We start from the raw sequence: 12695 nt of genomic DNA on the forward strand, positions 1-12695 counted from the left end.
GAGAAAAGATTCTCACCCACCCCTTGTGCAGGTAAAGACTAAGCATTTGGGGGGCGCCTGGGTGGCTCTGTCAGTTAAGTGTCCGACACTTGGTTTCGGCTCAGGTCATGATCTTGTGGTTCGGGAGATTGAGTCCTGTGTTGGGCTCTGTGCTAACAGTGTGGAAACTGCTTGGGATTCTCTCTCCCTCTCTACCCCTCCCCTTGCTCATGCTCTCTCTCTCTCTCTCTCTCCCAAAATAAATAAACTTTAAAAACAAAAACAAAAACCTAAGCATTTTGCATTCCTCCTCACATTTTTACTGTGGAAGCCTGAGAGGACTGGCCTGGCCACCAATGGGCTGGAGCCGGATCCTACAGTCTCCCAAGAGAGCCAAGAGCCATTTGTTAAATTATCAAGAATTGATGGACCAGTTGTTAAATGGTTGAGAGCTGGAAATCTGCCTTGGTGGGAGTATTTACACCATAGAAATTCCCAAACACTACAAACCAGGACCCTCCCCCAAAGAGCCCATTGTTAAACATTTATCAACACATCTCTGACTAGCTATCTTCCTTCCCCCTACCTACCACCTACTCTACCCCTGCTCCCTCCCCTCAACCAAGGCTGCTTGGGACTCACTCTGATCCCTTGCAAAGAGCTCATTTTCAAATCAGTGACCAGTTCTTGCACAAGGGGGCAGGGTAGAATGTAGTTAGAAGCATAAGCTTAAAGTCAGACAAATCTAGAGTGAATCCCAGTCCTGCCTACAAGTCGCGTGACCCCAGGCAGATTTCTTACCCTCTCAGCACCTCCATTTCCTCATCTGTAAAGTAGACATAATAATAACACACAGTGCATCCGACTGGGGTTGTTGTTGAGAATTGATTAATGAGGAATAACCCCAGAAAAAAAAATCTCAGATATTATACACAAATGTTTCAGTGGAGCTAAAAATAACTTAAAGGATGTTATCTCTGCGTGTTCTGCAGAGGGAAACCTGAGAACAGAGCTGAGAAAGGACTTGTCCCAGGTACACTTGCTAGAAAATGGCAGAGCACAGCCTGCTTCTGTGTCTTCAGACCCCTTGTTGGTTGCTCTTTCCATTATTCCAAGTTGAGGGGGAAATGTGCTATGCTTGCATAGATCTCTGGCTCTTATTCACAAAAACTCAAAGCTGTCAGTAAAAATTAATCTATTCCAAGAGGGAGTATTATTTTGTTGGTGATGATGTTGCTATTTTTGCCTGCAAAAAAAAAAAAATGTGCCTTCTTATAACATCTTTTCAAAAAAACTTTTCAGTAAAGTTTTCCTGTTATGAGGATAATACATACGCATCATAGGATAGTGGAAAATATTGAAACGTAAAAGGAAGAGAAAGCCATAATCACACAACCTAAAACCAACGAGCGTTTAACATTTTTATTTGGTAGGAGTGATTTTTACATAGTTGTGAGTATACTATAAATATGATTTTTACCCTTTTTTTACTCACACTGTGTTATTAGTTAGGATAAATAACACCAGCTGCTATAACAAAGATATCTCAGAATCTTAGTGGATTGACACAGTAAAAATTGATTTCTCTAATATGCAAAGTCCAAAATGGATGTTTCTGGTTGGTGAAAAGCCTTTCCATATGACGATTCATGAGCCCAGGCTCTTCCATCTCGGGTCCCCTCTGTTCCTTAGGCCTCAGAGTTCACTTTTCAGTGAATCCAGTTGGCAGATGGGGGCAGTGAAGGAGCATGAAGGACATTATGGGAGGTTTTTACGAGCCAAATCTGGCACACCGTATGCCACTTCTACCCACATCCCATTGGCTGGAACTATCACATGGTCACACACCTAACTATAAAGGGGGTTAGAAAGTGCAATTTAACCATGTGCCCAAGAGGAAAAGGAAATGGATTTGGTGAACAACTGGCCATTGTCTGGCACAATCACAAATCACTTTTTCCACTTTGCAAATAACTTTTTTGCAATGTTTGTAACAGAATGCTCAAGTGTGTGTAATTCAGATCGGCGCCCCTGGCATTCAGAATTGAGCTCAGCATCCCTGATACAGCCTGTAAGGTTCCACATGACCTTGCACCTCTCTGCCTTGCCAATCACATTCCCTGCTCATCTCCTCCTCAGGTGCCTCTTTTGGCTCCACCGGGATCTTCAGCAACTCTTGTTTCTCATCCTGTCTCCTTCCTTGGGAACTTCGCACTTGCAATCCCTCTTCCCAGGACCCTCTCTCCCTCACTCTTAGCTAACTCCTTCAGATCTTGGCACAAATGCCGCCTCTCCAGAAAAGCCCTCCTTGACCCCCACTCTAAGTTAGGTTCTTGCTGTAGTTCTCTCTCGTAGCACCCTGTTCTTTTCCTTCATCTCACTTAGTGTAGTTTGTGAATACATATTTATCAGTGCATTCACTGTTCAATGTCTACATTTCCCGCCACACTACAAAATCCACGCGATCTAGGACGGTGTTGACATTGCTCACCCTTCCTTGGGTGCCTGTCTAGCACGTGCCCAACAGGTGTTAGGTGGTAGTTGATTGAATGCATGTTATCATAATATCTCATAATGTGTCCATCACAGTTTACTTGGCACTTGTTCTGTTATGTGGGCATTCTGTTCATTTCTGATATTTTGCTATTCTAAACAAGCCTGACTCTTGCATTGTAACTGGAAGGAAAGGATTTGGTCCTGCTTCTCTTGGCCCATCCACCTAACCATCTTCTCTTCATCTCTCTCCTCTCCCCTGTGCCCAGCCCTGCCTTAGGCTCGCTAGCTTTGTGACTGATCACCATTGGAACCCTTTGGACCATCAGATCACGGTCCCTCAGAAGGGTGGCTGTGGGACAGGCCACACCTCCCATCCTGCCCCTCCTCTTAGTTCCCTGCACACCCACTGCCCAAAACTCAATAGATTCATCAAGCTTTTCTCCAGGCTTGGACCTATAAAAAGCATTTTCATGTAAGAAAAGTAGTTCAAATAGAATGCAAAATATGACTTATATTAGTCTAAGGCACAGGCAGAAAAAAAGTATTTTTCACCTTTGTAGAGCACGTGGGTAGACATGCACAGTTGTTTGATATTTCTCTTTTAATCGGCTGTCCTTTGCAAAACAGAAGGCACCTTCTTCAAGCCTACATGATGAGCAACTCTATGCCTTTTTAAAAATTGTTTTAATGTTTATTTATTTTTGAGAGAGAGAGAGACAGACAGACAGAGTGTAAGTGGAGGAGGGGCAGAGAGAGAGGGAGACACAGAATCCGAAGTAGGCTCCAGGCTCTGAGCTGTCAGCACAGAGTCTGACACGGGACTCGAATCTACAAACTGGGAGATCATGACCTGAGCCGAAGTCAGACGCTTAACTAATTGAGCCACCCCGGTGCCCCAGCACCTCTACCCTTGATGGAAAATCTGACCAGCATTCAAGCCCCAGTATTTTCTCCAAGTCCTCATGGTTCATTTGAAACCAGCGTTGTCCTGGTTGGAGGGCTGGCAGCAGAACAGTCCAAGGTGGGCTTGGATCATCTACGCAGACAGCAGTGCGCCGACCAGGATCTCCTGTCCCCCTTCGGTTTCCAACTCCTTAGAGATTCTGCTGCCTGTGTGACATGTCAGGGCACATCTTGTTCCCTCAAAGCACAAATCAAGCAGTCAGGTGAGCATGCTTGTTCACACCTCCCAGAGACCAATCAACTGCCAGGGACAAGAGTGTAGTTAGGGTCATATTAAAGATGGAAATTCTTCCCTAAATGCACATGACCTGCAGAAACTATGCCCCTTAGTGAGCCCGGGGCTCCAGGGGGTTAGGCTGAGATGAGCAAGTCTTCATTCTGTCCAGCCTCCAGCTCCAGCCCGACATCAGATCATGTCTGGGGCTGGGCATCCCTAGCCCCTGCTGTGAAATTGAAAGCAACCAAAAAGAAAGAAAAGAAGAAAGAAAGAAAGAAAGAAAGAAAGAAAGAAAGAAAGAAAGAAAGAAAGAAAGAAAGAAAGAAAGAAAGAAAGAAAGAAAGAAAAGAAAAGAAGGAGGGAAGGAAGGAAAGAGAAAGAAAGAAAGAGAGAGAGAGAGAAAGAAAGAAAGAAAGAAAGAAAGAAAGAAAAAAGAGTTCCAATGTAGGACTTGACCCCTACAATTCATAAACTGCTGTTGGAACAAAAAAAAAATTTTTTTTTTTTTTTGCAGAAGAGAGCAAGCGAGAATGCAATTGGGGGAGAGGGGCAGAGGGAGAGAGAGAGAGAATCTCAATTACTCAGTGTGGAGCTGGACGCAGGGCTCGATCCCATGACCTGAGCCCAGACTCAAGAGTTGGGCTCAACCAGCTGAGCCACCCAGGAGCTCCTGGAGTAAATCTCCCTCGCTTAGTAGTGACACATTAAAGGTGAACAATGGAAACAATTAATTTTTCTAAGACGAAGCTGCCGAATCCTGCTGGCTACTGGAATCCTTAGTGTACATTTCATTCACCACTGATTTTCCTGGGGGTTCTGAACTGACACCAGGTGAAATTCTGCTAACTCCAATTCCCTGGAAGAATTATGAGTTACCCTTTATGTGCAGCAGCCCTGTGTTATGCCTTTTTCATAAATACCTTCCTTAATTCTCACAAACAATCCTGACGAGTAGGTATTGCACTTCCTATTTTTCAACTTGAACTGTTTGTTTGGATCGACTTTTATGAAACAGACTGTTTTCTTTGACATTAGCAACATCTCTTTCAGGAAGAAAAAAAAATTCCTTGTAAAATGATCCACTGGGTGGCTTTACTTCCATTATTTTATTTGCATTCCAGATCTGCTCTGTGGTCATTCTTTATGAACTCCTCAGAAGTTAGACTCCATTATCAATCAGCATGCCGTCAAGAAAACAGAAACCACTTCAGGCATTTCAGAGGGAGATTTAATACAGGGAACCGGTTACAACTTTGTTGGAAAGGATGGAGGAGCAAAACAGGAAGGTGCTGTCCCTGGAGATAAGTATTTACAGAAACTACTAAGCCCCTTGGGCTGCAGGAACAGAAGGGATATGGTATTAGCACTGCCTCTGAAATGCACAAAGTGATTTCTATTTTCTAGACTGCATGCTGATTGATAATGGATTCTAACTTCTGAGGAGTTTTAAGAATGACCCCAGAGCAGATTAGGAATGCAAATAAAATAATGGGGACCCAAGGACACTGGCCCCTGAGGCTCTTGCTGCTGCTGTTTCTGCTACTGTGGGGACCCCACCACTGGCCACTGAGCAGTCAGCTCAGAGCTCCCCTGCCCCCCGCTGCCAGTTCAGGGATGCTGGGGTCCACAGACACCTGCCGTCACTCAGAACTCCTGCTGCTACAGCCAAAGCAGGAAAAATATAGCTTTTCCCTTATGCATACTTTCTAATCTCTCGTGAATGCCTCTCATTAGCAGAACCTAAATGGAAACCAGCTGGCAGGAGATGGTGGGGAATGTGGTTTCGGACTTTGGGTCCCTGCAGCACAGAGGAGGATATAGACTGTGAGCCACCAGACAGAACTCGGCCACCATGCCAGCCAGAGCTACCCAACTCCATTGCTTTGGAATGCAGCACGTCACAGGAACTGGTCTCGAGTGCACGTGATGATCCTCAGTTATAGCCTTGGGATCACACACGACGAAAGCTTCAAGAGAGTCATGGCGTTTATATAGACATAAAGAATATGTGTGTGGGGAGAAGAGCAAGACAAATCCCTGCTCAAGCTGGGCTTTAAGAAAGGCAAAGCCAGCCCAGCCTCCTGGCTGAAATGCCAGGCCACAGTGAGGCTGAAGCAAGGGCTTTACTCAGAACCCATCGCCTCTGTTCCCACCGTCTTCTCATGCAGGCTCCTTCAGGATGCAAGAAAGACATAGTCCCCATGACCTTTGGTGGCAGGTGTCTTAGGTCGGGTTGCCCAGGAAACAGATTCTGAGACAAAGATCTGCATACAGGAAGTTGATCAGGCCCAAACCTGGGAGGGAGGAAGTGAAGCAGGATTGGGCAAAGAGACAAGTTGAAATTGATCAGCTGTAACCATGACCTCAGCCATCCCATGGGGGCTTCTGGATCCCATGCTCCTTCACAGTTGCCCAGAATTGATGAAGGGGGTAGAACTGTGTCCCTTCACATTGACCATTGGATGCCGGCTGCCCCCCGGGGAGGGGGCATGACTGCCATTGGCACAGCTCCATTGGGGTGCTAGGCAACTCAGCAGCAGCCAAGATGCCTGACAGCTGGGGAAATGAGTGCCTTCTTCCCAAGGGGGCACTAGGACAGTACTCTGCAGTGTCGACCCGGACAGAAGGCACGTGGGAGTCCACTACTGTTCAGGCCACAATGTCCAGCCACCCTGGTGGTACACTCTGAGCTGGCAAGAGAGAGAATCGGGTCCTCATGCTAGCCTGAGCCACTGTCACCACACACCGCGATGACCGGCTGCCAGAGCCCAAGTTTCTCTGTGTCCTTGTTTCCATACTACCATCCATTCTCTATCCAGCTGCCAGATCGATCTGCTCAACCCTTACATCAGATCACAGTACAGCTTTGCTAAGCCTCCCCACACCCGGGGCTCTTCCCTGTGCTTAAAATCCCCTCCAGAGCCTTCCGTGGCCTCCAGGTCGGATGTGACCTGGCCCTGCCTACCTACCCGCTCCCTCGCTGTGCTCCCCCACCCTGGCCCTTTCTGTTCGTGCCCTGATTCTGCCCTTCCCCTGGAGCATCTCCCTCTTGTCTTGCAGCCTTCAGCTCTTCTAGAAGCTCTTCAGTGAGGTCTTTCCTGACTGTGCAATAGACCTCTGCCCTCGCCCAGCCACTTCCTCTTATTTTCTTCATGGCGCTCTTCACTAACTAAAGTCATCTTGTTCATTTAGTGGCAAACTTGTTTTATTTGTCTCTCCTAATCAAATATAAATCTCTCCAAGGATAGGAATCAGCACCTAGAAGCTAAGAACCTGGCCCAGAATAGGCAAACATTTGTGGAAAGACACCTATTGGGCAGAATTTCGTGAAAATCACCTGATTGGTGTGTGGGCTTCCTTGTGTCCATGTGTCCTTGTGTCTTATTGACATTGACTTGGCTGGGATAGTGCCCCCTGCCCCCATCAGCCATGGGCAGGATAACACAACTGGCTTTAGTGGTCAGACCCAACATGTGCCATGGTAACTCCTTCAGGAAAGAATCGGATGGCACATCTTCCTCAGAAGGGGGCTTCATGGAGCTTCCTGGCTTCTTCTCTGCACAGACCCTCTAAATAGCCCGTTATGTATCTGTGTGTTCTACACCACCCATTGGCTCATGTGGTTGGAGAACTCAGTCACTTGGGGGCTGATGTTTCTGAGAGGTGAGGACACCTTGGACCCAGATCCAACAGTTTATCCCTTTGACAGATGGAATCATATGCTATGGAAAATCCTTGCCTATGGGTTGGAAAGCTTCCTGGTACTTTAAACCTTTTTTATTAAAGCTCTCTGCTATTAAACATCTTTCAATAAGAATTACTACTGCCATTTACTGAGCACCTGCTGTAGGTCAGAAGCTGTGCTAGGTCCATAGCTCCATGCTCAGGAATTTGTCCGAGGGGGCACTGTCCAGGTTTGTGATACTTGGACACTGGCCTCCTTCCATTGCATTACCTGAGACAGAAGGAGGAGCTACTGTTAGTAAAAATAGTTGTTGTGAAAAAACTAAAATGTGACAGCTCTTACTTCAAAGATGGAGTAATTAGTTTTGTTTACAAAGTAAAGGGAGGTTCTCATCCCTACCTCATACTCCAATCGAGTGTCATTCTGTCCAAGTTTTGAAGACCATTTCAGTATATACTTTTTCATTTAACTAATAAAGATTCTGCAGCTATATTAAAAGCTGTAAGTCATCAAGACTGTATAGTACTGGCACAAAAACAGACACATGGATCAATGGAACAGAATAGAAAACCCAGAAATGGACCCACAACTCCTATATGGTCCACTAGTCTTCAACAAAGCAAGAAAGAATATCCAATGGAAAAAAAGACAGTCTCTTCAACAAATGTGTTGGAAAAATTGAATGGCTACATGCAGAAAAATGAACCTGGACCACTTTCTTACACCATACACAAAAATAAATGCAAAATGGATGAAAGACCTAAATGTGAGACAGGAAGCCATCAAAATCCTAGAGGAGAAAGCAGGCAGTAACCTCTTTGATCTCGGCCACAGCATCTTCTTACTGGACACATGGCTGAAGGCAAAGAGAACAAAAGTGAACATGAACTATTGGGACTTCATCAAGATAAAAAGCTTCTGTACAACGAAGGAAACAATCAACAAAACTAAAAAACAACCAATGGAATGGGAGAAGATACTAGCAAATGACATAGCTGATAAAGGGTTAGTATCCAAAATCTATAAAGAACTTATCAAACTCAACACCCAAAAAACAAATAATCCATTAAGAAATGAGCAGAAGACATGAATAGACACTTTTCCAAAGAGACAGCCAGATGGCTAACAGACACATGAAAAGATGCTCAACATCACTCATCATCAGGGAAATACAAATCAAAACCACGATGAGATACCACCTCACACCTGTCAGAATGGCTGAAATTAGCAACACAAGAAAAACAAGTTGGCGAGAATGGAGAAAGGGGAACCCTCCTGCACTGTTGGTGGGAATGCAAACTGGTGCAGCCACTCTGGAGAACAGTATGCAGGTTCCTCAAAAAGTTAAAAATAGAGCTACCATACAATCCAGCAATTGCACTGCTAGTTATTTACCCAAAGGATACAGAAATACAGATTTGAATGGTACAAGCACCCTGATGTTTATAGCAGCATTATCAACAATAGCCAAACTATGGAGAGAGCCCAATGTCCATTGACTGATAAAGGAATAAAGAAGATATATATGTATGTATGTATGTATGTATGTATACATACATGTATATATACAAATGTATATGTGTATATGACATGGTATTTGTCAGAAAAAGACAAATACCACTATGGTTTCCCTCATATGTGGATTTTTAAATAATTTTTTATGTTTATTTTTAAAAATTTTTTTAATATTTGTTTATTTTTGAGAGAGAGAGAGAGACAGAGTGCCAGCAGGGGAGGGTCAGAGGAGACACAGAATCTGAAGCAGGCTCCAGGCTCTGAGCTGTCAGCACAGAGCCTGACGTGGAGCTCGAACCCACAAGCTGTGAGAGCATGACCTGAGCCGAAGTCAGACACTAAACCAACTGAGCCACCTAGTCACCCCTAGGTTTATTTATTTTTGAGAGAGAGAGCAAGCACACCAATGGAACAAGGGCAGAGAGAGGGAGACAGAGGATTTGAAGTGGGCTCTGTGCTGACAGCAGAGAGCCCGATGCAGGCTCAAACTCACAAAATGTGAGATCATGATCTGAGCAGAAGTTGGACACTCAACCAACTAAGCCACCCAGGTGCCCCGAAATTTAAGAAACAAAACAGTTGAATATATGGGAAGGGGGGGAAAAAGAAAAAGAGAGAGAGAGAAACCATGAGAGACTTTTAATGATAGAGGGTTGATAGAGGGAGGTGGGTGGGGGATGGGCTAGATGGAGGATGGATATTAAGGAGGGCCTTTGTTGGGATGAGCACTGAGTGTTGTATGTAAGTGATGAATCACTGAATTCTACTCCTGAAACCAATATTGCACTGTATGTTAACTAACTAGAATTTAAATACAATTTTTTAAAAAAGATTCTGCAAAATTTGTCCACATTTTATACCTACAAGTGTTTGGAGTTCTTCAAAGCTTGGCAGGAGATGGGTAAGTTAGATCTCCACCTTTATCAAAACACGAAATGTCCTCTTGTCCACAATGTTTGCATCTTTCCCAGCTGTGCAAAGTGGTCTATTTGCATAAAAGTGATCCTTTCAGAAGATGTTCTGTGCTCTTCAATCATCCCTAGAAATAAAATCACAGCTCCTGTCTCACCTTACGCTGAAATGTTTTCACACTTCAGGGAATTACTTGCCATCACCTGAATATGGAATTCAGTTGGCATTAGTTTCAAAATGATACTACTTTCAGCTGTCTACAGGATTTCAAAAAGGTGTCAAAGTGGCCTTAGAAGGTGTTTCTCGTTCTGAGAACAGGTTGAGTGATTCTCTTTGTTGCAAAAGCCGCAGGGCCTCAGACTTTGGGTTTCCACCAAAGGAAGATCCTTTTTGGTGCTTTCTCCCGAGAATTGAGTGGAAACCAAAGTATTGTCTGTGCTATTACTTGATGAAGCAAGAGCATAGTGAGAGTAAAGCAGTGTCTCTTTAAAACAATTTCTTTTTCTGGGGTGCCTGGGTGGCTCAGTCGGTTGAGCGTCCAACTTCGGCTCAGGTCATGATGTTGCGGTCTGTGAGTTTGAGCCCTGCGTCGGGCTCTATGCTGACAGCTCGGAGCCTGGAGCCTGCTTTGGATTCTGTGTCTCACTCTCTCTCTGCCCCTCCCCCGCTTATGCTCTGTCTCTCTCTCTCTCTCTCTCTCTCTCTCTCTCTGTCAAAAATAAATACACATTAAAAAAATTTTTTAAATGATTTCTTTTTCTAATTGCATGTTAATGGAAAGATAGGAAAGAATTTATTTCTGGAATAGGAGCAACATGCTGTAGTGAAATGGCGTGGGCATTAAAATCAAACTCGGATCTGACTCCCAGCAGCCTCACTTACAGTGAACCTAATATAGAGTGCATAACCTCTCTTGGTCTCAGTTTCTTGGTCTGTAAAATGAGGATCATCCCCCTTTCCATTCAAGCTTGTCAAAAAGATTCATTGATAGAATGTGTCGATTTCCTGCATGGTTACTGAATTTTGATGGGTCATGGGTCTTGGCCAAGGAGAGACCTCACCCACTCTTCATGTCCCTGATTTATTTAGCCCAGCATATGGAAGCCCGGTATCAGCCAGCAAGGCAAATACAGCAGATGATGCTGTGTGTAGCCCCCGGGGTCCCTAATGAGGGATGCTCAGCTGCCTGTGACACAAGGCAGGTCTCACTGGCTCAAGAAGCTTAATTTTGTGCTGCCCCATAGCCCATTTATAATTGGGGCTGATGTCACCCCTCAGGAAGAACTTACAAAAACATTCTCTATCCTTAATAAGAAATACGAACCAACCTCCAGCCCCCTTCTGGTCCTCACGCCAAACAGTCTGAGCAGAGTCGCCTTAATGGGTAGGGCACAGGCGCAGAGTCGGGGCCAGGCTCCAAGGGCCTCATCTCCGCCTCCATCTTTCCAGCACCCCGGAAGACCTTGTCCCAGGATAACAGGACACATGGGTGTTTAATGGATAATCATGATAATAACGATGATGCATATCTCAGCTTTAATTCACGTGTGTTGTTTTCATTATTGATTTTGTGCTCTTCAGATGAACCAGATAAAGTCACAACCGGTTTTAAAACAATTAGTTTAATTTTGCCTCTGCAGTCTAGCGGGAACCTATTTTTTTCAATATTAATAGTCACATTGTACGATTTATGAATTTCAGCTGAGATCCATAGTGTCTGAGCTAATATGGCATTTCTCTTTTATTTTCGTTTGTTTTGTTTTTAGGGTCAAGTTGTGTTCCGGAATGGGGAGAGGATGGGGACCATTAAATTTACTCAATTTCAAGGTAGGCTTTTTGATGCTTATTCTTTCTAGTTGATGAGTTCTTATATGGGGATGTTGTGTTTCTGCAATAAAATACATCAAAAGAAATGAAAGTATGATGTTCCAGATAAGAGAGAGTAGAGTCAGTAGAAAACACTTCTCTGTGAAAACATTAGTTTCAACTTATTTAGAATATTTTTCTCAACTGCATGACTTCTCAGGCTATTCAGTCTTCCCACATGACTCTGAGAGGCTCGTGAAAGTATAGAGAGTGGGGGTTAAGCCCGCTCCAGTATTCTGAGAAAGCTTGCATTGTTTTTTTGATTTTAGAAATTTTCAAGCAGACCCTAAATTTGAGAGAATTGCATAATAAACCCTGTGTACCCATCACCTGGCTTCAACCATCATCCGCATTTTGCTAATCTTGCTTTATCTTTACTCACCCACCTCACCCTTTTTTTTTCTGTAATGTTTAAAACAGCTCCCAGACATTATCTCATTTCAATCTATAAATACTGCAGTATGCATTCCCAGTAGATAAGGACCTTTCAGAACATAACCACGATACTATTATCCCACCTAAAACATTTGACAAAGATTTTTTTTTAAGTTTATCCATTTTGAGAGAGAAAGAGAGGGAGCACAGGAGCAGGGGGAGGAGCAGAGAGAGGAGAGAGAGAATCCCAAACAGGTTCCACACTGTCAGCCAGACTCGGCTTGATCTCACTAACCGTGAGATCGTGACCTGAGCTGAAATCAAGAATCAGACACTTAACCGACTGAGTCACCCAGGCACCCCTGACAATGATTCTTAGTTGAATCTTAGACACTTCTAGTCTATGTGGATTCTCTGATTTTCTCCAAAAGGCCTTTACAGTGTGTGGGGGAATCCACACAAGGTCCACTCGTTGCATCTGGTTGATATCTCTTTTAACCCATAATCACCCCCCACGTGCTTGTTATAGGTCATTTTTTTTAAGAAACTAGGTCATTTTTTGGATTTTTCTGTTGTCCGTGTTCAAAGGGGTTCAGAAACCTTCCAGACCACGTTCCTCATGTAAGGTGGAAGTGGAGGCCCCGAGAGGGGTTGGGGCTTGTCAGAGAGTACAGGGCATCTGTGGGA

The 12695-nt window shown here is 44.3% G+C and overlaps 1 protein-coding gene across 1 annotated transcript in view; it reads left to right on the forward strand.

Moving 5' to 3' along the window:
* The window catches only part of GABBR2 (gamma-aminobutyric acid type B receptor subunit 2), a 348681-nt gene that overhangs the window by 237352 nt on the left and 98634 nt on the right, over positions 1 to 12695 (forward strand). Inside the window, exon 8 of the mRNA XM_027039527.2 lies at positions 11534 to 11594. Within this exon, the coding sequence (XP_026895328.1) occupies positions 11534 to 11594 (61 nt within the window). The remainder of the gene's footprint in view (positions 1 to 11533; positions 11595 to 12695) is intronic.

This window comes from Acinonyx jubatus, chromosome D4 (assembly GCF_027475565.1).
Source record: "Acinonyx jubatus isolate Ajub_Pintada_27869175 chromosome D4, VMU_Ajub_asm_v1.0, whole genome shotgun sequence".
Classification (NCBI taxonomy): Eukaryota; Metazoa; Chordata; class Mammalia; order Carnivora; family Felidae; genus Acinonyx; species Acinonyx jubatus.